At 40.1% G+C, this 27,714-nt stretch overlaps 2 protein-coding genes across 2 annotated transcripts in view; both read right to left on the reverse strand.

Moving 5' to 3' along the window:
• Positions 1 to 27,714, reverse strand: part of LOC125265508 (E3 ubiquitin-protein ligase TRIM39-like) — a 36,468-nt gene that overhangs the window by 1,736 nt on the left and 7,018 nt on the right. The window lies entirely within an intron of this gene.
• On the reverse strand, positions 7,560 to 11,859 carry LOC125265243 (uncharacterized protein K02A2.6-like). Its single transcript, XM_048185361.1, has one exon. It carries the CDS (start codon positions 11,648 to 11,650, stop codon positions 7,610 to 7,612), a length of 4,041 nt encoding a protein of 1,346 aa, XP_048041318.1. The 5' UTR covers positions 11,651 to 11,859; the 3' UTR covers positions 7,560 to 7,609.

Below are 27,714 nucleotides of genomic sequence, written 5' to 3' on the forward strand. Positions count from 1 at the left end.
GCAGTTTCTTCAGTTCAGTCAGAACTCTTTTCAGAGAGTTCACATCAGAGTCACTATTGATCTCAGTCCAGTTCTTGGTGTGTGAAAGGGTGTTCATGAATGAGCACATCTACAGCAAGAGAGAGAGAAGACATTATAAAGGGTACAACGGGGTGAAAGGCGGATTTGACTTAATTTAAACCACCATAGCAGCAATGTTTTGAAATGGCCGACCACAAGATTTTGTTCAATAAAGTCTTCATCAAATATTTTTGGTGCACAAAAAGTATTCTCGTCGCTTTATAACATTAAGGTTGAACCACGTAGTCACATGATCTGTTTTAAATATGTCTTTAGTAGCTTTCTGGGCATCTGAAAGTGTTTTTTTTTTTTTTTTGCTCCCTATGGAGGCCTCACTGAGCCATCGGATTTCATCAAAAATATCTTAATTTGTGTTCTGAAGATGAATGAAGGTCTTACGGGTGTGGAACGACATGAGGGTGAGTAATTAATAACATTATTTTCATTTTTGGGTAAACTAACCCTTTAAGTTAAATATAATGATATATAGTCTAATACAGTGCATATATTAAGCGAAAGAGTTCATTTCTCTGCCGAACCAACAAGCTGTGGACATGATCGCGTTTAGGGCTGCAACAAACGATTATGTTTATAATCGATTAATCTACCGGTTATTGGAACGATTAATCGACTCATCGATTATTATACAGGTTATTCCACTAGCAATTAGTTAAAATACTGAGTTATACTTTAAAGCTGCAGTCCGTAACTTTTTTTGGTTAAAAATGATCCAAAATCAATTTTTGAGCAAGTACATAACCAGCCAGTGTTAGAAACTATCTCATTATCTTAGCTCGATTCACAACGCTAAGCTTGTAATAATGTTTTATAATATGAGCGACCTGGTGGATTTCTGCAGGAAATTCGAGCATGAAGCAGTTCATCTGTGCGTCATTACGTCACATCCGTAAACAGAAAGGAAGTCCAGGCCAGTCGGTTTTATTATGTGTGGATGCTGCTTGTAGCGGATCATTTATAGCCTTTTCTCACAGCAGCTGAAATAATTAAATTTATCATTTTGATGGCGAATTGTAATCCAGAAAGATCCAAATGACAATCATCAGCAGAGGCGTAGCAATAGGGCAGGCAAGGCAGGCAATTGCCTGGGGCCCCGCATTTTGCCCCCGCATTTTGCCCCCGAGGGCCGATCATTTAAACGATCAGAAATGTTAATATCAATAAAACACACAGTGATGCAGAGACATCTCTGCATCCCCCTTAGGGGACCCTTCTCTCGTTACGTTGTTTATGCTTTTGCCGCCGCTTTCAAACTGGCGCAGCGCTTACTTACATTAAAATGCCTAATTCCATTTATTAAACATGAAGAGGACATATCTGTCTGGCAGGCAGAAGTGAAAAAGAAAGCATGAAGACGAGGAAAAGAGGAAAGAGGACAGCAGTAAGTGATTGAGATAATGATGATTGACTCAAGGATATTAATAACTAACAGTTCTTTTACAAAATCGTTTCACAATATTTTTTTTCTTTTCAAAGCAACTTTACAGAATATGCACGTGTCTAAATTACAATTTAGCGATTATTTGTTATTAACAGCACACATCAGTGTTTCGTGAACAATTCTGCAGCTTTGAACGAATCGTGAGAGTCATTCATTTAATGATTCATTCATAAATACAGCTTTCTCAATACGTACTTGACTTATGAAACGTCATCAGTCGCTGTCCAAGTACTGTTCCAATTCAAAGTTTGCATCTAGCCAAGTTCAGTTCAAATCCCCGGATGTGTTCTTGATCCGCCCCTTTTATCGAGGATGCATCGAGAGATGACTTGTGCAGACTTGAGACAGCCAGGTATCCCAGAATGCATCTCGCTCTAACCAGCAGCGTCAATAGTGAAGGAGAAACCCCGCATAATTTAAACATATTACTATTATTATGTCATGATTTGTAGTTTTAAGAGTTTTTCAGGCGAGAATGTGCTGGTTTAAAGCTCAAATTTGTGGTTTATTGATAAAGATAGTGCCTTTCTGAAAATTTAATCTGACGTTGTCGAAGTTGTGAGATCCAGGCGATCACCGGACTCTCAGCGTTCATGTACCCAGCCCAGAGCAGCCTTACCCTCGGCTAGTCCTTCTGACGTTTGCCGCTGGCTCCGTTTTGGCTGAGGGCAACGTGACGTTTCATAACTTTATATATGGCTATTTAACTTTTGTATCATACTAAAGCGCTGATTTTTTTTGTATGCTTGACTGAATTGTTTGCTCTATTTCTTATTGTATATTTTTATACCTTTTATAATGGCTATTATTGAACATTAAAACTGACATTTAACAAAAAGAGACAGGGTTGTGTTTATGTTATAGCCTATTTCATTTCATTACAGTGAAGATAGAGTACGCACAAATAGTATTACATTTAATATTTTTGAAATGTAAACGAAAAGAGGCAGGGTGAGCTGCGAGCTGAGTGACGTTATCAAGTACGCTGCTGTTCCATTTGCAGAATCACCGGACTTGCGTTCTCCCGTTCACGGGAGTTCGTTCTCCTGAGCCGAACGTGCCAAGTCCTAACTACCAAGGACGTGAGTCTGAACTTAGCGAACTTGGTTTTGAGAATGAATGAATGACTCGCTCATTAAGACTGTGATTTACCGCCACCTACTGATGGTTTTAATTTAATATTTAAAAGTATGCCATCATTAAGTTTTTTTCTATAGATTTTTTTTTTTAAAACATCTATTTTATAAAGTTATTCATAAAGTTTAAAAAAATGCACTGGAAAATCAATTTAGGGGGCAAGCCTCTTACACATCAATATAAATAAATATCAACTAGTTGACATTATTAAATTAGTACCTAGTTTATCCAGCTCACTTGCGCATGCTTCAAAAGAGGGCTTACAATGAGTTACAAAGATACATAACAGCTACGACTGTGTACACTACTTACTTTATGCAAGCACTATACAGGATTTACCCTATTATACATTATCGACACAAACTGATAGGTGAAACCACAAACAGCCACCAACAAATAGTCTATAAACAAAGCATCAGGCTGTCTTTGAGTTCACATGAACAACGGTTAAAGTTACTCGTCAGGCTACAGTTAAATTAAGTCTAACACATCTTGAGTCATGCAGAGCTATAACAACCCAGCCACAACACATCATTGCGAATAACATGCCTCACCTAAACACAGGTCTGGGGTCAGCTTCCTTTGCTGTTCGAGTTAACGTGCTAAACATGAGTGGAATTTGCACCACAGCGCCCCCACAACTTGATGCTCATGACAAGAATAGCATGTATAGTTATCTTTATTGAAGTGAATTAGGTTTAAATCACCATCATGCATGAATGAATGATTTTTTTTGCAATTTTACACATAATAATCCACGATGATCACATTACACAAAACTGAAATTGCACGTCAAAATAACACATTGTCAATATTTTTTGAGACCCCCCAAAATTTCACAAATCACGTTTTCAGGGGAACCCATGTCTTATTAAGGGGAGCCGAGCTCCCCCTAGCCCCCCCATAGTTCGCACCCTGTATGTAATATTGTGCAAAACTTTTTTTGGGGAAAACATTTTGGACATTGGATTTCAATGGCTACAAACAGATTGACGGTCAAAATTATAGTTTCAGTGCAGCTTCAAGGGCTTTAAACGATACCAGATGAGTAATAAGGGTCTTATCTAGCGAATCGATCGGTCATTTTCGAAAAAAATACAACCGTTTATGCTTTATAAACAAAATATCACCTTGAACGTACTTTCCGCTTCCGCATTCTTCATAACGTTTACGCTGAATGTTCTACGCCTTCCCTATTCTACTTACGGAACGAACGCGGCGCCAGTTTCATTTTTTTTCCGTAACTTGAATAGGGAAGGCGTAGGACATTCAGCGTAAGCGTTATGAAGAATGCGGAAGCGGAAAGTACGTTCAAGGCGATATTTTGGCGAATTTTTTTATTGTCGATAATGTCAGAATTTTCGCATGCGTTTTTTCGTATTCGTAATCCTAAAAATTCGTCACTCACAAAGTCCGTGAAAGATAAAGAAAATAAAACAAATAATCTAACTACAAGAAACAGCACAAATAAATACATGAGAGCTAAGATACAAATAAAAGAAATAATTCTTTACAGGTTTCTCAGGTATCTAACAGCTTTCAGGTACAGAAATTGAATAAAGTAATCAAATATAAAATAGCACTGCATATAAACTTCTTTGAATAGTTAAATAAAGATGAAACATTTTTGAAGTTACAAAAGCTATTCAGTCAAAAGTGATTTCTTCGTGCTTTGTCATTCGATTAACATTAAAACATAGAGCAGGAATATTAGACTGCTTTCCCTTTAAAGCCCAGGATACACTGCACGATTTTAGCAATCCTACAAGATCATTACAAATCACACTGTGCGACAAGGATCTATTAAACGTGGGTGCGGCATGCATGTAGACTGCATGATGATGATGACACCTGTTGACTCGAAGGCTACGAAACAAGTTTCTATAGAAGAAAAAAATGTCATCAGCATGCGCTAGTGTAGGGGTGCTCAAACCTGTTCCTGGAGATCTACCTACCTGCAAAGTTCAACTCCAACCCTGATAAAACACACCTGAATCAGCTAATTAAGATCTTCAAGAGCACTTGGTAATTACAGACAGGTGTGCCCGGCAAATTCGTAAAACAAAGAAAAATCATTTCTAGCTGATCAACATTATGAAAACTGGTAAAACCTTTAGGAACTTCAAAAGATAAAACAGCGAAATTCCTAATATTACTTCCAATATTTCCAAATTATGTTCATTTTCATAGAGCGGGCCAATATCGTGACGATTATTTAAAATCAATCGAGAGAAGCAGATATCGTTATGGTGATAAAATACGATTAATCGTGCAGCCCTAATTTAATTTAATTTGACTTGACATTTGATATTCAATAGTATCCTTGACATTTATTCAACAGTGCTTTTGATCTGCCTGCATTGACACTATTCTTTAAAAGGAAAAATTATATACCAATTATCAATGTAAAGCTACTTTGACACAATCTGCATTGTAAAAAGCGCTATATAAATGAAGGTGACTTGACTTGACTTGACTTGACTTGACTTGAGCAGGGCTGGATCTGAACCAAAGCCACTGGAAGGCAAGCCTGCAACCTTTAGCCAAAAAAGGCTAATGCCCCACCTCTGGTGGTATGCGGGGAAGGACACCAGAGGCCGTTTTTTGAATGGATGTCAATGGATGAGAGGCTTCACTATGCTGATTAAACAGCTTTTGTGGGGAAATAGCTAGTCATTTAAATAATCGACAGCCTGTTTGCTAATCTTCAGCATGTTTACACTAAACAATACTTTCGTTGGGAACTATATGTAGATTTTAGCTTGATAAAAATGTATTTTTTAAAAGAAGGCAGACTAGTGAATGTTGTGACTGACGTTACTGCCATTACATGATAGGCTGAGAGGTGCCACACGTGAAGTTAGTCGTTACGCTTTCTCCAATGGTAAGAGATACAGACCCTCTTATCTCCCTATTATATACAATCTCTGGCTGAACTCTGCAGGAAGGTAGATCTCCAGGAACAGGGCATGGGCACCCCTGCACTAGTGGATAACAAAAAGACCATGTTGAAGTCAAGTCAAGTCACCTTTATTTATATAGTGCTTTTTACAATGCAGATTGTGTCAAAGCAGCTTTACGGTGATAACTGGTGAAAATTTTTGTCTGCACAGCAGCTCTTAAAGAAAATGGTGTCAGTATCCATCTTAAGTAAATTCAGTATTGATTAATTCCATTGTAAATATCAATAATTAGTTCATTTATCTATATATCTGCACCAGAGAAAACAGTGAAGTCATCGTCCAGCTCAGTTCTGTTCGCATACAGTGTTGTCAATACAGGCAGATCAAAACACTGTTGAATATCAAATGTCACCAACTAAGTAAGCCAAAGAATCACACTTTGGCAGTTGTAGATTTTATGTGTGCGGAAAGAGGAAAGAGCTTGAAGGATTAGTTCACTTTTAAATAAACTTTTGCTGATAATTTATTCACCCCCATGTCATCCAAGATGTTCATGTCTTTCTTTCTTCAGTCAAAAAGAAATTAAGGTTTTTAATGAAAACATTCCAGGATTTTTCTCCATATAATGGACTTCAATGGGTACCAAACGGTTCAAAGTCCAAATGACAGTTTTAGTGCAGCTTCAAAGGGCTTTAAACTATACCAGACGAGGAATAAGAGTCTTATCTAGCAAAACGATCAGTCATTAAAAAAAAAAAAAAAAAGTTTAAGTTTTATAAGCACAAATGCTCGACTTGCTCTGTTCTGCGATGCGCGTTCGTGATGTGACGTAATACGCAATTATGCTGAAAAGGTCACGCTTGACATAGGCGGAAGTACCGAGTCGGTGTTTACAAGTTGAACGTGAAAATACTAAGTCAAATGGCATTTACAGACCCGGCGCCAGACACAAATTCACGGACGGGCATTACATTTTTTTCAGGGGGGCACAAATGAGATCAACCTTATTGCATAATAACATTATGAATTAAATGGACAAAAAAAAAAAAAAAAACGAGGAAGAACTAAACACACGTCGCATGGGCTCGACATTGCCCGGGACAAGTTGATTTTTAAAGGGGCAAGTAAAAGAGAATTTTACTTGCCTGGCCTGATTAAAACGCCAATAACAAAAAATGACTAGAGAATCACCAAAATGCGATAATGCTTCTGCATTCATTTAGTCTAAGTGGCTTAGTGCATAATAATATCGATATTATCGATAGTGCATAATAATATATAGGCTGATGTACTGACGCTAACAAAATGTTGCGCTGTTGAGGCGCTCGCGCTGCCTCTCGAGGAGAAATCGAAACAAATGAGCGCAGCAGAAACAAAGAAACTCAGTTAACACACTGCCAGAAGCGGCTCCTGGCCATTAATTTAGGTAGGGCAGATTCTGGGTCTTAGCGCTAGTTTATAATAAACGCCAATAACAAATATCCTAATCGCATTCGCATATTGTAATATCTTCTATAATGATTGAACTGAATCACACTAGATAACTGCACTGGTGGTTTATTAACATTATTGTTATAACAGAGCATACATACACCATAGCGGTTCTCTGACACTTCTTCTCTGGCTCACTGTAACAGCACTCACGTGATCCCGAAGGACAACAGCACCTCCTGTGGCACGGAGCGGAACAACTACAACATCAGGATACCACATCCCTCCCCCCTTAAGAGAAAAAATTACTCCAGAGGTAAGTCACATACGTTCCTTCCCACTACTCACACATGTACAGTAAAGGTGTCATTGCACTTAATACTTTAAACCTAGAGAAACAAACAAAACAAAAAAAAAAAACAAATCAACAAGAACTGTTTTAGCCATTCTGATCACTTATTGAACAGTTAACACAGACATCTCTTATAACTCTCACATGTTTCTTTTTCTTTTTTTTTTTTTTTCAACCAAAAAAAAACTAACTAGGAAGGTGGGTAGACTACCATCCTTCCAGTGAGTCCCAGAGCTCATTCTTGCTCTGACTTGAGGGATCTCACTACTATGTCACAAAGTCTTTCAGGTAAGTAGGAGTCTGTTTTGTGCGTTCGGACCTGCGCAGTACAGGTAGCGGATCAGCTCCTCTTGGTTTCTTTTCACCAACTGAAGGGTGTGCTTGAACTGTCTCTGAAGCACTCACTTCCTCTCTGACGGAAGTGGGGACATTTGAGTCTGCAGGCAGGGCCTCCAATGCTGTCCCTGAGACTGGAAAACTGGTAGGCTCCTCCGTCCAATCTGACATGCGCGTCTCGCTGCCCCCAATGGTATGCCGTTTTCTCATTTGATCGACATGACGCCTAATGACTCGGCCATCTCCTGTCTGAACTGTATAGGATACAGGTCCGGTGTTATCAACAACGACCGCTGGTATCCAACGAGGTCCATGACTGTAGTTGCGAGTGTACACCTCATCCCCAGGAGAAAAACTCCTCCACTTACTGTGAGTGTCATGTTGACCCTTCTGCTTGAGTTGTTTCTGACGTATCTTTGACTTCACATCAGGCAGCAGAAGATCCAGTGTTGAGCGCAACCTTCTGGACATAAGCATTTCAGCGGGTGACAATCCAGTTGTGGTCTGTGGTGTGATTCTGTAATTGAACAGAAATCTAGCTAACCTGGTGTCTATGGTGTCCCCCGTTATCTTCTTCATTCCTTGCTTGAACGACTGTACAGCTCTTTCCGCTAGACCGTTCGACGCCGGATGGAATGGTGCGGATGTTATGTGCTGTATGCCATTCTGTTTTAGGAATGCCTGAAACTCTTGGCTTGTGAAACAAGTTCCATTGTCCGATACTAGGGTCTGGGGCAAACCATGTATGCTAAAGCACTGTCTGAGCTTTTCAATGGTAACTTGACTTGTAGCTGTATTTCCTGGGTACACATCAATCCATTTGGAGTGTGCATCTACAATGACAAGGAACATTTTTCCTAGAAAAGGGCCAGCGTAATCCACATGCAGTCTGCTCCACGGTGACTCTGGCCACTCCCATGGATGTAGCGGGGCTCCAGCTGGAGAATTCCTGTTTTCCTGACATGTAGAGCAGGACATCACTTCCTTTTCAATTTCGGAGTCCATTCCTGGCCACCAGACATATGAACGAGCTAAGCCCTTCATTCTAGATATTCCTGGATGTGTGTGGTGTAACTGTTTTAAAATGGCTTTCCTACACCTCTGTGGAACGACAACCCTGGCTCCCCAGAGCACGCACCCATCCTTTACACTCAACTCCAGTTTTCTCTGACTGTAGGGCTTGTACTTTGCATCCACCTCCCGTGGCCATCCCTTCAAGCACCAGACTAGCACTTGGGAGAGTGTTTCATCCTTAGCTATCCACTGTCTCAGCTGCTTTGTTGTGATTGGTGGATCCTCCAGGACATCCAACATGAGAACCTGGTCTTCCACGTCCTCTTCCTCTATTTGTGGCAGTGGCAACCTGCTCAGCGCGTCTGCATTGGCATGTTCTTGCCCAGGTTTATAGATGATCTTGTACTCATAAGCTCTGAGTAGTGTTGCCCACCTCTGCACTCTCGGTGACCCCATCTGTGGCACTGGCTTTTTTTCGTGAAACAGGGATATCAGTGGTTTGTGGTCAGTACTAATGGTGAACGTTCGACCGTAGATGTATTTGTGAAACCTTTTGATTCCGAAAATGATCGCTAACCCCTCCTTATCGAGCTGTGAGTACCGCTTCTCGGCTGGTGTTAGTGTGCGTGACATGAACCCCAAAGGCTTTTCACTACCATCTTCCATGACGTGTGACAATACCGCACCTAATCCATAAGGCGAGGCATCACAGGCGAGCACTAGGTCCTTGTCCGCTGAGTAATGACCCAGGACCTTAGCTGACTTCAGTAACTGTTTTGAGTTCTGAAAAGCTTCTTCCTGCTCAGGGTTCCACGTCCACTGAACATCTTTTCTCAACAGTTTGTGTAGTGGCGCTAAGCGTGTAGCTAAGCTAGGTAGGAACTTATTATAGTAGTTCAAGAGACCTAAGTAGGCCTTTAATTCAGTCACGGTGGTTGGCGATGGAGCTTCCTCTATGGCTCTCACTTTGCTCTGCACAGGATGCAAGCCTTCAGCATTAACCACATGCCCGAGGTATTCCACCTCTTTTTTTAGAAACACACATTTGCTTCTGTGGAGACGCAGGCCAGCGTCCTTCAGACGTCTGAGGACCTCCTCTAGGGTCCTCAGATGTTCAGCTTCGTCTCTTCCTGTCAGAATAATGTCATCTAAATACACAGCTACTCTTGGAAGGCCTTGTAACAGATTTTCCATTGTTCGCTGGAAAATGGCAGGAGCTGAAGAAACTCCAAAAGGTAACCTATTATAGGTGAACAGGCCTCGGTGTGTGTTTATTGTGAGGTATTTCTTTGAAGCCTCATCCATCACAATCTGTTGGTAAGCATGGCTTAAATCAAGCTTGGAGAACTGTTTCCCTCCTGACAGTGCATTAAACAGATCTTCAACACGAGGAATGGGGTATTGCTCGAGTGAGGAGGCACGGTTAACCGTTAGTTTATAATCTCCACATATTCTGACTGACCCATTTGGCTTCAGAACAGGAACAATAGGCGCGGCCCATTCGGCGTACTTGACAGGAGCTATAATGTCCTCTTTCAGCAGACGATCTAACTCCTCTTCTACTTTAGCTCTCATGGCATAAGGAACTGATCGGGGCCTATAAAATTTAGGCTGCGCGTCAGTTTCCACCCGAATGGTTGCTGTCATGCCTTTTAACATGCCTAACTCCTGCTTGAACACATCCTCATTTCTCATGAGTACTTCTGGTAGACTCTGTGCCTCTGTTCTCACATTTTTTATTTCCTCCCACCTCAGCTTCAGGGCTTCCAACCATCCTCTTCCCAACAAACTAGGTCCAGTGCCTTCCACCACCACTAGGGGCAATGTCTTTACTTGCTGCTCGTAGTGAACTTCCACTTTTGCTACCCCCACTACTTTGATTTTCTCCCCGGTGTATGACTTAAGTGAAAGTTTAGTTTGTTTTAGTTTCGGACGTTGCTTCTCGCTCCACAGCTCCTTAAATTTCCTCTCATTCATTATGCTTACGCTACACCCTGTGTCAATCTCAAAATTCACTGTTTTTTCATTCACTTCCAACGTCACCTCAAACGGTTTTATCCGCTGAATTGAAGTCTCCGTTTCCATGCAGTTTAATGTGAAAGCATCCTCTTCAGATCTATCACCATCCTGCTTTTCCCATTCTACATTATGTGATCGATGTGGACGTGAACACCGCTCTGCCCTGTATGTTTTCTCTGCTCGGTATGCTTTCTTTTCACTGGGGTATGCGCTTTCTTTCTTTTTATTTCGGCAAGCCTTAGCTATGTGTCCTATTTTCCCGCAACAGTGACACTTTGCCTCTTTAAATTTACACTCGGCTGCGCTATGCTGCTTCCCATGACATCGGTAGCATTCTCTTCCTGCCTTTTTCCATTCACCCTCTTTTTTCCGTGCCCCCTCTGTCTTCATGCTGTTACACGCTAACGGTGTTTTATGGAGGTCTTGAACATTTTTACTAGCAGCTTCCGCCGCTACTGCAATTTTGAACGCTTTTTCAAAAGTCAAATCTGTTTCGGACAGCAAGCGTCTTTGGATCCTGTCATCATTAATACCGCATACCAATCGGTCTCTCAACATCTGTTCCAATGTAGTACCATAGTTGCAATCATGCGCTAACTGTCTCAATTCTGCTACGTATGTACTGACGGTCTCCATTGGCTGGCGGGTGCGCGAGTCGAATTTGTATCGCTGTACTATTTCGCTCGGTTTTGGGTTGAAGTGCTCTTTCATTAAAGTTTTCACTTGACCATATGTTTTCGAGCTGGGTTTATCTGGACTCACCAAGTTCCTTATGAGCTTGTAGGTGGCTGGTCCCACCACGCTGATGAGGATAGCTCTTTGCTTCTCTCCATCATCAATCCCGTTAGCTTCAAAAAACTGCTCTAGTATCTCACAATACTCTTCCCACGTCTGCTCCTTCAAGTCAAAAGCCGACAGAGTGCCTATCATCGTTGTCATCTTTGCGTTTTTTTCTGTGAATCCTCCGATCCAATGCTAACGTTAGCTTTTCGCTCTCTCACCATCAGCTCACTGAACACATTCAGTATCCTCCACCTTTTAGATCGACACTTCTCTCCTCCTTCCAGTATCCTCGTCGCCAATATGTAATATCTTCTATAATGATTGAACTGAATCACACTAGATAACTGCACTGGTGGTTTATTAACATTATTGTTATAACAGAGCATACATACACCATAGCGGTTCTCTGACACTTCTTCTCTGGCTCACTGTAACAGCACTCACGTGATCCCGAAGGACAACAGCACCTCCTGTGGCACGGAGCGGAACAACTACAACATCAGGATACCACACATATATTATCACATTATCCACACATCAGACACACTTTTGGCAGAATTCTAATGTCCTTGCATTATTCATCCTGAGGTTGGCGCTCTAATTGTTTGACAGACTTTAGGACACTGAATTACCTTAATGTAATATTTATTGCGTCCGAATGTTGTTTTAGGATGTTACAAGGTATGTAGGAATTCCAGCGAAGAAAAAAGTCATGTCTATTATCAGAAAAACATAAAACAAACACAACAGAACTACTGTATAAGCTATTCACATGAACTAAAGGGTTTATCCTCTCATTTATTTAATACGCTACTCCACATAGGAAGAACAGACATGCCAACTAGTTACTGACCTGATACAGACACATATGTGAAACGGACTGATGTTGTCTTGACCTGGAGCAAGGTTTACGTGACATAACGTCACGTGGAAGTAAGCGGGGCAGCCAGAAATCTGCTCAAATGGGTGCTGCAGTTCCATTTTTCACCACAGGTTTACATTGGAAATTTGTGGAGCGCTGTAGAGCTGGGAGGGCTCTGAGACAAGCTGCCCCGCTTATCATGATTCATGCCTGCCAAATCCTTGCGCTATATTTTAATATACCCTGCTCACTTTACGACTAGAAAATCTGAAAAATATTTGTTGCAGAATGCTGGACACATTTACAATATATTATTATTTCAGTCTATTTTTGGATGAATATTTTGTTGGGCTATGCCCCACCCAGACGAGCCGCGGCTGAATACTGCAGTAACAATTCAAATGTGGAGTTTTTATATTTATGACATATGATACAGTTAAGCAACATCACACGACCAAGAGTGCCGAATAATACCATCACGACTGAAAATGTGACACTGATTTCATATGGCAGTTCTATAAACAAGTAATTAATATGAATTTACTTACATTTTAGACGCAATATTGACTGTTTTTGTTCTGTTTTAGCAGCGAAAATAGTTCAGACAAATATCACAGCAGAAGCGCGTCAGTCTCACAGCAACACTCGGGCTTTCGCCTAGCATTATTACATCGCTGATCTCTCCTGCCAACTTTGGTGGTCTTTGATTAAAGAAACGCCGTATATCCTCTGTCACTGTCACACGAGATAGTTCAGCAGTTGTTTAAAAAATGACCGCTAACATTAAGGGGCAGCACTATGCTTAGCACACAACCAAACATTTCCGCGCTCATTATTTACAAACCAATCAAATCCGTTTATTTTATTTTATTTTTTAAATCAGATCAAACACATTTTTATCCAGTAGTTATGATACAAAACGATAACTTTTGATGACAGTAGCCTATTGATAAAAAAAGCAAGGACTGGTGGTTGGTGGGACGTGGAGTTGTCGACTCGTTCAGGGCGGGCACTTGTGACTCACAGGGCGGGCCATGCCCCCCAATGCCCGCCCATGGCGCCGGGACTGGGCATTTACAAAAAAAGGTAAAACAACTAATGGTTCTTCCATCCTGTGTTGTCAGTGTCATCAGACTGTCATACCCTTCTCCATCAGAACAAAAACACCTCTAAAGGGGGTCGACATGGGGGTGAGTAAATTATCAGCAAAAGTTTATTTAAAAGTGAACTAATCCTTTAAGGTAAGCAGTTTTAAGTTTTAGCGCCATGTCACGTTGATTTCATGTCGCATTTTCATTGGCTGGTCAATGGATGTAGATCATAGCAGCAAACACACTGTGCGTTGATCATGCATGCTGAACTTCTGACACTTTCAGAAAATGATCGTAGGCTATCTTTGGTCGCAAGACCAGGACAATAGCCGTCTTTGAACCTCTCTTACTGTACGGCATAGGACCACTGAGTAAGAGCCACGATTACTACGATTGTTTCACAATGGCAATCTTTCATCTGGGACAGCCAAAAATCGTGCAGTGTATCCCAGCTTAAGACATAATTTAAAGATCCAGTACACTGATCTGATACACATGCACTGTCTGTCTCGTTTTTCTCTTAAGACATAACCTACTATGTTTGTTGGGTTACTCGCTAAGATGGGCATGTTGACATACATTTTGTGTGAATTTGTCAGTTTATGTGCAAGAGTGAATTTTTTTTTTCAGGCCAAGTCATATTCCTTTAACCGTCGATTTATTTAAACAGTCGAGAGAAATAGCGTTTTAAGGGGAGATGTTATATACCGCTTTAATATTGCCATTTATTTTCATATTTTTTTTCTCTTAGTTTTGCTTTTTGAACAAATATTAAACATTATAAAATAGCTAGGTTTAGAAATACATTTTGTCAATGTGAAGTATGAAGTACTCACAAATCTCACTCTCATGAAAAACAATAACTTTTCATGTGAATGAATAACTTAGGGTGACCGTATGCACCATTCTCCCAGGACACGTCCTGTCCAGGATTTCTAAGTTGCATAAAATGTCCAAGTTTTGGTTTTATTTTCATATTTGCGGAAGGTAACGACTGAAAAATAATTTGACCAATAGCAGGCATTATACATAATCAACTGATCATGGCTTGCAAGAAGGCTGGATCTACAGAGAACGGTCAAAGCATTGCAAATATGACAACATTTTAATGCATTGCATGAAGAATGTCAATAAGAACAGTGGCTTGCACAGACCACTGGGTAGAAATCGTGTTCCTAAATCGCGTTCTTTCACAATTAAAGAGGCAAGGGCTCAAGCCATTTTAGGCAATTTAGAAATCCTGGACAGGGCGCGTCCTGGGAGAATGGCGCATATGGTCACCCTAGAATAACATAGAAAGCGAGTGCTGCGCTCTCACTTTATAATCACAGCAGCTGTCAGTCAGTGCAGCGTAAGATCAATGATTTCGGCACACTTGTAAAAACTCAAATTTTACTCAATGAATCTAACTAAAGTGCACAATAAATATTTAATTTTTGACTCTTTTTTTTTTACATGAAAGTGTGAAAACTGATGGTCGAATTGAATTTAGCCAAGGAGGAACACTGAGGTATGTCTTTATTCGTTTATTCTTTTATGCTGTCTTAAGTCTGAATAACTAAATTAATGCTATGCCTGACTATTTAAGTGACTATATTCTGATTATAAACTAAGTATTACACTACCAGCAACACACCAGAAAGTGACATTTCACTGGAAGTTTTCCAGCTGGCTTATATTATTGCAGAAATTTTCATAATTACGACAAAATTAAGAATACTGCCCTAAACTCACTAGCAGAAAGGTAGCGCGATATAAACAAACCAGACTAGAACTGAACAGGGCGTGACAGCAGCTTCACATTCTCTGTATCTACCGCCTCGATGCAGTTCAGTAGAAAAATCGCTCCTCTTCATAACAAAAGGATCACGTCCAACATATGTGATGATTTTTGTTTATATCTATCTTTTCAATAGTGTCTAAACCGCTACAATATGGACTTTTACTATAGCTGAATTTTGCATGTCACCAGAACCACGTGATTGCAAACAACCCATTGACGGAAATCCGTCGTAGACTTGCTGCAATTAACGGAAATCCATCGTAGCGACGGAGAACTTTAATCCATGCATTTGTTTACAAAGAGGGACTGTTTTGTCCATGTTCTTTTAATCGTCGCTTTTGTAACGTATTGGGAAACCAGAATGCATATATATCGCCTGAAACATACATTAGGCGAACCCGTCTCTCTGATTTGCACATTGTTTTCAACAAACCATATTGTAGATGCGTCGTCAGATTTGGGATGAACCGCTGTGCAAGTGCATGCCGAACAGTGGGTGGAGAACTGAACGGTTTGATTTTTTTTACAGCGAACCATCCCATCCCATATGAGTACGTCTTTATTTATTTTTTGTACTGTCTTACGTTTGAATAACTAAATTAATGCTATACCTGACTATTTAAGTGACTATATTCTGATTATAAACTAAGTATTACACTACTGATGCTCAACACACCAGGAAGTGACATTTCACCGGAAGTTTTAGAGCTGGCTTATATTAATGTGGAAGTTCTAAAGAACGCTCTGTGCAACCCACCACATGCTTTAGGGGTTCTGCTTTATTTCAATGAGCTGAAGGGAGGCACAAAAGACGCGGACTCCTGTTGTAACTTCACCTGCGAGTGTCGCTGTTGGACAGTTTCTTTTAAAAAATTAGCAACTTTTACACTTTTTAAAGGAGCCATAGAATGGACATTTCACAAGTTGTAATAAAAGTCTAATGTGTCCCCAGAATTTGTCTGTTAAGTTTCAGCTCAAAATACCCCATTGTTATTTTATTATACCGTTTTACCTGCCTATTTATTGGTGGGAGAAAAAATGTGCTGATTTGGTGTCTATACCCTTTTAAATGCAAATGAGCTTGTGCTCTCCGCCCCCAAGCTTGTGACTCCATAACACATTATAATAAATAATGCAGAAGTTCACACAGCAAATATAACTCTCAAAATGGATCATTACAAACTGTTCATGATGCAGAATATCAGATCACGTAAGTATGACATGTATTTTGTGGATGTTTGCTAACATTCGATTCTGAATGAATTTGATAGTGTGCTGCACAGCTAACGGGGCTAAAGCTACACTGTTGGGAAACTCAATAAGAATGCGTTTATGAATTATACAGACTGCAAACATTTTCAGGTAAAAAATGAAAATAACGACATGGATCTGGTCTCCGTGAATACAGATGGTAACTTTAACCACATTTAACAGTGCATTAGCAACATGCTATGAAACACATTCAGAAAAACAATTTAAAAATATCGTTAAACATATCATGATATCATGGTTCATAAACAGTTATTATGGATCCATCTGCCATTTTTGCTATTGTTCTTGCTTGATAGGCAAGGCAAGGCAATTTTATTTGTATAGCACATTTCATACACAATGGTAATTTAAAGTGCTTTATATAAAGAAGAACCAAATATATAATAATAATGGAACACATAAGAAATGGAAGTAACAGTAAAAACAGAGAATTTAGCTATCTGGATGGAAGAGCTAGGAAGTTTCAGGGAGTTTTTCTTTTTGTTGTTGTTGTCCATCAGAGCGGATCTAAATGGATCTTCATCACACAGAGGGATAACGTCTCGGTTACGTATGTAACCCTCGTTCCCTGAAGGAGGGAACGGAGACGTACGTCAGTAGTGACCGACGAATTGGGATATCGCTTAGAGAGCCCTATCAGCTTCGTGTGAACTAAAACAAGCCAATGGAATTGGCGTGCGATATTTGCATAATGCGCACCGCCTCCGACAGGTGTATATAAATAGGAAGCAGATGCAATCGCACTGTTTTTCGCTGAGGAGACAACTGGTGTCCGCACAACAGCGAGGGTACAGAAACTGTGGCGACGGGACGTACGTCTCCGTTCCCTCCTTCAGGGAACGAGAGTTACATACGTAACCGAGACGTTCCCTTTCAGTCGGTCACGTTCGACGTACGTCAGTAGTGACCGACGAATTGGGATCCCAAGTAAAGCGCCACAGTTACGAAACCCCTTCCAGTGCTCAACGCGAGCTCTAACCGCCCATAGCACCGGAGGACTGGAGAAGGGGGCGAGCTCACGCCAAGAAGTTTACTGCTGTCTTACCCATACCCACTAAGTAAACTAGACTACACTGGGGAAGCGAACCCGGGGGGGACGCTGCGGAGACCACTACCTACCCAATGGGGGAGGAGTTTACGTGGAGAATACACATACGGACTGGCCCGGGGGGCAGTACGCATATGGAGTCCCTGGGATGGCTCCACCTGGGTAGGGGGAGACTCATCTGACAGGTGACAGACACGGGCTCGCCGTAGGGAGTTTAAACCCATGGATAATTACACATATGGGACCGCTCACGTAGAGGAGTCACAACATATGGAACCCAGCCAACAGACAACGTCGGAGACGGATGTAGGCCTGGCATCAGACACTCTGCAATGTCCGAGCCGAAAGGGGAGGCGGAGGAACTCGACAGGGTTCGCCAAGCGGGGAACGCGACTGGAGTCAAAATATGCACGCATCCGGCCCAGGGGGCGGGAATGGCATTGCAAGCCGACACTTAGAGCGGGTTCAACGCGTCTACCGGCTAGTGGAAGCGAGTACACGGGAAGATACCGGCTCTACACGTAGGCTATAAAACCTAGCGAACGTGTTAGGTGTCGCCCAGCCCGCAGCTCTACAGATATCTGTCAGCGAGGCGCCATGAGCCAGCGCCCAGGAAGAGGCCACCCCTCTGGTGGAGTGGGCTCTCAACCCGAGCGGGCAAGGCACGCCCTGGGAATCGTACGCCAAGGCGATGGCATCCACTATCCAGTGGGCCATCCTCTGCTTGGAGACAGCCTTTCCTTCTGCTGCCTCCGTAACAGAAAAAGAGCTGATCTGAGGTCCTGAAGCTTCGCGTTCTGTCCACGTACACACGCAGAGCGCGGACAGGACAGAGCAAAGCTAGGGCTGGGTCTGCCTCCTCCGAAGGCAGCGCTTGCAGGTTCACTACCTGATCTCTGAAGGGAGTGGTAGGAACCTTGGGCACGTATCCAGGCCGGGGTCTCAGGATGACGTGAGAATCACCGGGCCCAAACTCTAGGCACGCTTCGTCGACCGAAAATGCATGCAGGTCCCCTACCCTCTTAAGGGAAGCCAATGCGACCAGAAGGACAGTTTTCAGAGACATTACTTTCAGGTCGACTGATCGCAAGGGCTCAAAGGGATGACCCCGGAGAGCTGAGAGAACCAGGGTCAGATCCCAAGAGGGTACGGAGGAAGGGCGAGGAGGATTCAGTCTCCTCGCCCCCCTCAGGAACCTGACGATCAGATCGTGTTTCCCCAGGGACTTACCCTCAACTGCGTGGTGATGTGCAGCGATAGCGGCAACATACACCTTCAGGGTGGAGGGAGACAGCCTTCGCTCCAACCCTTCTTGCAGGAAGGAAAGCACGGATCTGACCGAGCATGATCGGGGGTCCTCTCGGCGAGAGGCGCACCATTCGACGAACAGGTTCCACTTCAGCGCGTAGAGGCTCCTAGTGGAAGGAGCTCTAGCGGAAGTGATGGTGTCTACGACCGCTTGCGGGAGATCACTCAGAACCTCCGCATCCCGTCCAGGGACCACACGTGGAGGTTCCACAGGTCAGGACGCGGGTGCCATAGGGTGCCCCGTCTCTGAGTCAGGAGGTCCTTCCTCAGAGGAATCGGCCAGGGAGGGGCTGTCGCGAGGAGTGTGAGGTCCGAGAACCAGGTCCGAGTGGGCCAGTACGCCACTAACAGAACCTGCTCCCCGTCCTCCCTGACCTTACACAGGAGTTGTGCGAGAAGGCTCACTGGGGGAAACGCATATTTGCGCAGACCCTGGGGCCAGCTGTGTGCCAGGGCATCCGAGCCAAGCGTGCCACCGGTCAGGGAATAGAACCACTGGCAGTGGGCAGTTTCTGGGGAGGCAAACAGGTCTACCTAATAATCTGAAAATGGGTCAGTGACAAATATGGTGCGGCAAGATGAGAAATTAAAAAATCTTTTAAAAACCTGTTTTAAAAGCATGCATCAGGTATGTTAAAATGTATATATTGTGTCTAAGTTGATTTTATGTTGATAAAAATGACATTTGTACAATTTTGTACTAAAGTTAAGAATGAATGTACCTAAAAATGTCAAATGGTGTAACCGCCAAAGAATGAGAAATATTAAATATTTTATCCACCTAGATGGCATGTAAGCTCACTTATAGAAATATATAATTCAATTTAAAATATCAAATGAAAAATAATTTTATTAGAGTTATCTCTAAATGTAAATTTTAATGTGTTTTTGCAATATTTGGTGGGACACATGCTGAAAACACATCTGATTTCTAAATAATCTTTGACAAATTATGTTAAAATTGTTTAAAATCATGTTATTACACTAAACTAGATGATAACATTTTATTCCACATTAATTTTTCTGTATATAATTATATTTTTTATGAAAAATACTGGTTACGCCAATTGACACAAACCAGTTACACCACCTGACCATGTTACTTCTACAGCCAAAGGCCATTGTTTGTTGAACAAATTGACACTGAAAATCAAGCATGACAGTCAGCAAGTTAAGTTAAGTGGTTTCAGTGATGAAAAACAACATCTGACAACAAGAAATAATCATAGTACTGAACAGTGAAATCATGTCTCATATATTTTACAGTTAAAGGGTTAGTTCACCCAAAATGAAATTTCTCTCATTAATTACTGACCCTCTTGTCATTTCACACCCACAAGACCTTCGTTCATCTTCAGAACACAAATTAAGATAATTTTATCTCCCATAGAAAGCAACGAAATTACCCCTTTCAAGGTCCAGAAAGGTACTAAAGACATCGTTAAAACAGTCAACATGACTGCAGTGGTTCAACCTTAATGTATGAAGAGACGAGAATACATTTTGTGTGCAAAAACAAAACAAAAATAGCTACTTTATTAAACTATTTTGTCTCTTCCCTGTCATTCTCCTATGCTGTTGACATGGTAAACACAGTGCAGAAACTCCAGGTTTTGCATCAGAAAAGCAGCTCATTATTGGCCGGGTCCTGCGTCAGTCTCACACGCATGCGCTGTGCTGATCACGTGATCAGCTTTGGCCAATACTGAGCTGGCATTCGGACATAAACAAGGAAGCCTTCACTGTGTTACTGCGTCACCTACATGAGGAGAGTGACAGGAAGAGAAGAGATTGTTGAATAAAGTCATTATTTTTGTTTTGTTTTTGCGCACAAAAAGTATTCTCATCTCTTCATAACATTAAGGTTGAAACACTGCAGTCACGTTGACTGTTTTAACAATGGCTCTACAACCTTTCTGGACCTTGAATGTGGTCATTTTGTTGCTTTCTATGGGAGATTTAAAAAAAAGCTCTCAGATTTCATCAAAAAATATCTTAATTTGTGTTCTGAAGATGAACAAAGGTCTCACATGTTTGAAACGACATGAGGTTGAGTAATAAATTACAGAAATTTCATTTTTGGGTGAACTAACCCTTTAAGGAACAATATCTGATAACAAGAAATCATCAAAGTGATGATTTCTTAAGAAAAAAATATCTGACAGCAGGATCAGAATTCACTGGTGCTCTGTGATGAGCCACTGTTTCCTTGCTTGAAACTATATTGATTTATCTATTGGGGCAACAGGGGCTCTGTTATGTCGTTTTAATTATAAAATCTTAGAAATTTAATGAATTGTATTTTATAGATGTAAATTGTAGTCTTTGGTTAAATGCACAATATGTAAGACTTTTGGATTAAAATATCCAAAAACCACTTGAACAATGTTATATATTTTGTTGACTTGTGTACTTGTATTATGCCAGCTGTTTCCAAGAATGTTTAAACCTAGAGAAATAATAACCAGGACACGAGCCATGTCCGTGCGTCGCCTATCAATGACATCATACCCACGTTAACCTTGGTTTCCGGTTTTATTTTGTCGAAACCACAGAAACACCAAAGACGCTTTAATATATTATGTGTTTTATAGACAGGTGAGCAACTGTTTGGATACATTCGTCGACAGAAATCTAATCATATTATATGGCTAAACACGTTTAGTCTTATTGTTTAAATCTTGTTTTCTTGATTTACTGTGAGTACCATGTTTTACCAAGCCTAATATGGATCTAGTTGACTGCAGTGTGCAACAAGTGTCTCATGGCAGCTGCCGAGTGAACGCACAGAGTAGCATTATAACAAATTAGAACACACAAATGTGTGTAATATTTTAAAACAGAGCTGCTTTACATCACATACGCTTGACCTGAAGAAGCAGAAGCAGCGACTGCGGCATAATAAAAGCTGCTCTTGATACGTTTGACGCACTTGTCTTTCATTAGCAATCACTCCATGATTTTATATTGCTTACATTTTTAAGTGAATGGAATAGAAATATTGAAGCTAAACATTTCAATGTTAAACATTAATGTTCTAAACATTAATGCTGTGCAACATAATTATATATTATTTTACTGAATTACAGAGCTTTAATAATAAAGTTGTGGATAAAGCACCACTTTCTCAAAAAAATAAAAACATTGAACATTTGAAAATAGTTCCAAATAGTAGTTTAGTTTATATTACATCTTTAATCGGCACCATAAACTAGTGATTTTGACTAAATTTGCCCCTAACAGAAAGGCTTGTAATAGAAGTCAAATGGTGTAACCGGTTACACCATTTGACATTTCAATTTAAAATCAAATTTGACAGGTATTATCATGGACACCTATGTAAGCACATGGCCTTGGTGGAAATATTTCAAATGTAATTTTTAAAGTTAATACACATTTTTATAATAATGATGAATTATCAATGTATTCATGGGGTCATACCATTTGACATGTATACCTAAGAATACCTAACCATACCCTAAAAATGTCAAATTATCTCATATTTTAAAGACAGTTACTAACCTTTGCATGCAGCATTTAGTGTCACCAGGGGTCCCTCTTTGTGATATAATTTCCTGTCACATGGTTTTCTTGCACAATATTAACAAAATGGCTGCTTGAATAGTGGTTACACCACCTTGACACTTCAGGAATTTGACTTGACTCCTATGATTCCCCAAATTATTTATAATATTCAGAACAATGGTGTTAAATTTATTTTTATTTACTATTAAATTGTTCTAATGTAAGATTATGCCAAACTAGATAATATGGTGTTTTATTGAGAATTTCACCTTTTTTAAACAAGATCAATTATTTGGTACTAAGTTTTTACGGTTACACCACATTGACATCAGCAGTCACTAGAATTATGAAGAAGATGGAAAATTAAGGAAAATTCTGTCCTCTTTTTGGGTGGTGTCTCTTCTCCTCTCCCCCAAAACAGGTGTTGGTGTAATAAACATTTACGATCCTTTTGTTCTGGTTCTGGTATAAAAGGTAAAGAGCAAAGCAGTCATGTGGGATCTTCTGCAGACCCCCACAGAGATGGGTGAATGTCTGAGGACATTCACCCATCCCTGTGTATATATGCATTTCTTTGAGTAATCGATGTTATGCATTTAACATTTCTGAATTGGCTTCTAATTGTCTAATTGTAATGTAATTGGCATGATATATTTTTACTTGACAAATAAAAGGTTATATTTGGTTGATTCTGTATTATTCTTAATCCATTATTTCTAGTAGATCAAAGCGAAGGTATTACCTCAAATCTGTGTTCAGGATTGTTCATACGAAAGGTTTAATAGATGGAGCATAGGGCACGTCAATTAAGTCCATTCTGATTTCTGACAATCACTGCCTTAAATAAGTTGCAGTTTTCGTAAATATATCAAAACTATGCTTTTTGTTACGAGTAAGCAGAGCGCGACCGACTTAAAGGTAGATATTTACCCTGCATCCAATGTTTAAGGTCAGACTGACGAGTTTGTGTCCGGGAAGAGCAAGTTGGCCAAAGTGACTCTTCTAAAGCGATACTGGGACTGCAGTGAACGAAGTAATTGAAGATATAAGGTAATCAGAATAACCGAATATCTAAATTACAGTTTTTCTCAATTGTTTACACACAAATATTGGTACTTGAGACACAATGACCACAGCATGTAACTCATGCACCAACCCCCTGAACCAATTCTGCTAAACTACAAGCACAATTCCTGCTTTACACTCACATTGCAGTTCTAAAACACACTTTTTTCAAAACACTACACACAATTCTCTGCATTTGGCACAATTTTCGGGCAGAAAAATCTCTTGTTTTCACAAGGAACACACTGCCATTCAAATATGCACACTGACTCATCACATGGGCAAACACCTGTCACACATTTTTACAATTAGCAAACAGAGCTTTAGCATAAAAGGGCAAAAGGTGAGCTCTTCTGTTTTGGAGCAATGGATGCCAACAATGGAAACAGAGGCAGAGCAGCATAGTTTTTTTTTTTACTGTAACTGTATACAGTAAATTCTTCTGTTGTTTTGTACGGTATGTGCAACTTTGCATTGGTTGGGATGTGCACTGTACATTGTTTTTGTTGGAAAAATAAAATATATTTGTTACCGTGTATTTGTGTGTTCTGACTATATATATATATATATATATATATATATATATATATATATATATATATATATGTGTGTGTATATATATATATATATATATACTACAAATATTTTACAACACACTTATGTATGTACTGTCTGTAGTAAGTGTAACTCTGAACCAAATAAAGACCAAAGTCATTATGATGAATGGAGAAGTGTTTTCCAATCATCATAGTGTTTTACATTGAGCACATCAGTGTTCAACTGGTTCTTATAAATGTCTATTCATATGATGGTTTGTGTGTGTCATTTGAAAACAAAATACCATTTTGAGAAGAAAGAACATTGTTTTGAATGTAAAGTTTAATTTTGCAGGAGAATTGAGGGGTTTTGCCTATTGTGTGTGTGTGTTTTGATTTGTGTGTAGAGTTCTGAGAGTATGAGGCATGCTTTCAGAAAATGTGTGTAAACAATCAAGAAAAACTGTAATTAGGCGAAGTAAAATTGACACAATTGTCCCACTATCAGATGCAGGTGTAGCATTTTGCTCCCTTGAACGCGTCATAGAAACACAATAAGAGTTTTAAATTCATGATTTAATATTAATGAGATTTTTATTCATGTAATGTTTTAATTCTAGATGTTTATTTATGTAAATGCTGCATTTATGAGTGTGCGTGTTCATCATTCAAACTGCATTTCAAGCTGATTCTGGCTCACACTGAAGCCCCTGAAACATGCTATTGCTCTAGCCAGTTGCCAAGACAAAGGAATTCATTATTTGCACAAAACATGATATAATAATTAAGCCAGTTTTACTTAATGGCCAAAATGTTGAAATTGTGGAAAATTATAATTATCTTGGTACAGTTCTGGACTCGAGCTTCTCTAGTATGTTTTCAAAAGATGCTCACAGAGACTCTGTCTTCTCAGACATCTCAGCAGCCTTTGTGTTTGTCAGCACATCTTAAACTGTGTTTCACAAGTTCACCTGCCCGTTCAGTCTTAATGGTTAATTGATTTGGCTTGCTGTCCTCGCAGGAGGCTTGAACCCGAGGCTCGGCTCGAGCTCCAAACTAAACCCCTCTATAACAGTACTGTGCAGAGGGAGAATAAGAGAAATAGAGGAGATGGGGAGGAGGAGGGATGCTGGAAGAACTGCCGCTGGGATGACGCAGTGACTGCTGCTTATATACACTCATAATCTCCAACTTTATTTATAGAGCACATAATAAAACAACAGAGTTGACCATAGTGCTGTACAATGAAATAAAAATTACAAATATTAAAAACCACAACAAAAGCCTCACACCCAACATTCAAGACTAACTTGGTAGCTACAGCGACAATACCCCAATACTCATACCTGATCAAAAGCCAATGTAAAAAAATATGTTTTTAACTGTTTCTTAAAATCATTTAGAGATGATAATTGTCTCAAATATTCTGGTAAACTGTTCCATAACCTTGGAGCAGCTACTGCAAATGCACGGTCACTTCTGGACTTTAGTTTAGATCGAGGAACATGTAGGAGATTTTGTGCATTGGGATGTAATGTTCTCTTTGACTCCTGAACATGAATTAGATCAGCAATGTATGGAGGGACTGTGCCATGCTCAGATTTAAACACAAAAAGTAGAATCTTAAAATTAATTCTATAAGGTACAGGTGAACAATGCAATGCTCTCAAGACAGGGGTAATATGGTCATATTTCTGAGTACCTGTCAATAGCCTTGCGGCAGCATTTTTGACCATCTGTAATCGGTCCAAAAGTTTCTTTGGGAACCATAATAAAGTGAGTTGCAATAATCTAGTCAGGAAAAAATAAAAACATTAACGATCTTCTTCAAGTCTGTACGTGTTAAGAAAGGCTTAATCTTAGCAATCATTCTAAGTTTATAAAAACTAGCTTCAACAACTTTTTACTTGATGTTTCCTAAAAGGGCTCAATGTACCTAGATTAATTCCAGCTGTATCACTCATTTCGGAGAGCCCAAATATAATCACCTCTGTTTTCAATTCATTCAGACTCAAAAAGTTTGCAGTCATCCATGACTTCACGTCATCTATCAGGCCAACAAGTGCCCCAGGACACTGGAAGAATTTGGGATAAAGGACAAATACAATTGAGCATCATCAGCGTCAGAATGAAATGACACACCATATTTACCCATAATCACTCCTAATAGCAGCATATAAAGAGAAAAGAAAAGGGTGCCAAGATCGAACCTTGCGGGATATCACATGTTAAGGGTGCTGAGGCTGATGCAAACTCTCCCATGCAGACCGAGAAACTCCTATTTTGAAAGTAAGACTTTGTCCGTCTTAGGGCATTTCCACAAATACCCACACATGTTTCAAGACGAGATATAAGAATCTGATGGTCAATCGTATCAAACGCTGCTGTCTAAGAGTAAAAGTACTGTAAAATTGCCACGGTCGGTCACAAGAAAAACATTGTTATAAACTCTCAGCAAAGCTGATTCCATACTATGATGTTTTTAAAGCCAGATTGAAACTCTTCACCAATCTCATTTGCATCAATAAATGACTGAAGTTGAATTGCTCTTCTCCATAATTTTAGCCAAGAATGGAAGTTTCGAAATAGCCCTAAAATTAGATAACACACTCTTATCCAAGTTTGATTTCTTCAAAAGGGTTGAATTACTGCATGTTTACAGTAATCAGGCTCAACTCCTGAAAGCAAACTCTTGTTAATTATAGACTCTAAAAATGGGCCAACTGATTCAAAAACTTGCTTTAACAAATGAGTCGGATCAATATCCTGAGGAGAACTTGTGGACTTTAGTTTATGCACAGTGTCCTCAAGGATAGAAAGAGAGATCGGCCTAAAATTGGAGAAAGTAACACCAGATATAGATTGCTGTACAACCGTATATGAACAATGACTAATGTTACTACATATATATGATATTCAATTCATGAAAAAGTTTAAAAAACTCGTCAAAACAGTCATTTCTCCTACCACCTCTAATTTAGGATAATAATCGAATCTTTCATTGAGAATTGAACACTAGGCTTATGTCGATTTTCTCAATCAGTTTTGCAAAGTGTCTCGATCTCGCAGTTCTTACAGCCCTCTGGAATTTAGACAGAGAATCTCTTCACATTTCAAACCAAATTTGTAACTTTTGTCTTTTTTCTATTTTCATTCCCATCTTCTACAAACCTGTCTTAGGGAACGAATATTCTCATTAAACCATGGAGCTGATTTATGCCTTATGCTTTATATATGCTTATATAATGATGATGGACAGGACTGAATGTTTAGGCTCCTCCTGAACCTGCGTTTGGAGCTACATATAAATCTGTTAAGAGTCTTCTGACCTTTCATCTCCCTGCCTAGCTGGTATGGTCACATCAATTGTAGATTTAAGAATAATCTTTATAGAATTGTGTCAATGGCAAGTAAAATAGTTGGTAAACCCCAGAAGTCCTCAACATGACTTTTCACAGAAAGGGTGATGAAGAAGGCGAGGAGTTTTCTAGAAAATCGCTCCCATCTTCCCTTCAGCCAGTTTGAGCTCCTGAAATCTGGGAGGCGCTATAGAGTCGGGAAAATAAAAATGTGTTCATGAAGTCCTTCATCCCAAATGCCATTAAAATTCAGAAAGAAACAGAAAATGACATTAACTGTACTTTTCTGCATAATGTGATCTTGTCTGTGTATTGTTTTATTATTGCCTGTTAGTTTTTCAGTAGATGTTTAGGTGTTGGAGAGCCAAAGA

The sequence above is a fragment of the Megalobrama amblycephala genome, linkage group LG1 (assembly GCF_018812025.1).
Source record: "Megalobrama amblycephala isolate DHTTF-2021 linkage group LG1, ASM1881202v1, whole genome shotgun sequence".
Classification (NCBI taxonomy): domain Eukaryota; kingdom Metazoa; phylum Chordata; class Actinopteri; order Cypriniformes; family Xenocyprididae; genus Megalobrama; species Megalobrama amblycephala.

Bases quoted from the DNA above. Each gene is read 5' to 3' on its own strand.
- LOC125265243 (XM_048185361.1), bottom strand. From the start codon at position 11,650: ATGACAACGATGATAGGCACTCTGTCGGCTTTTGACTTGAAGGAGCAG.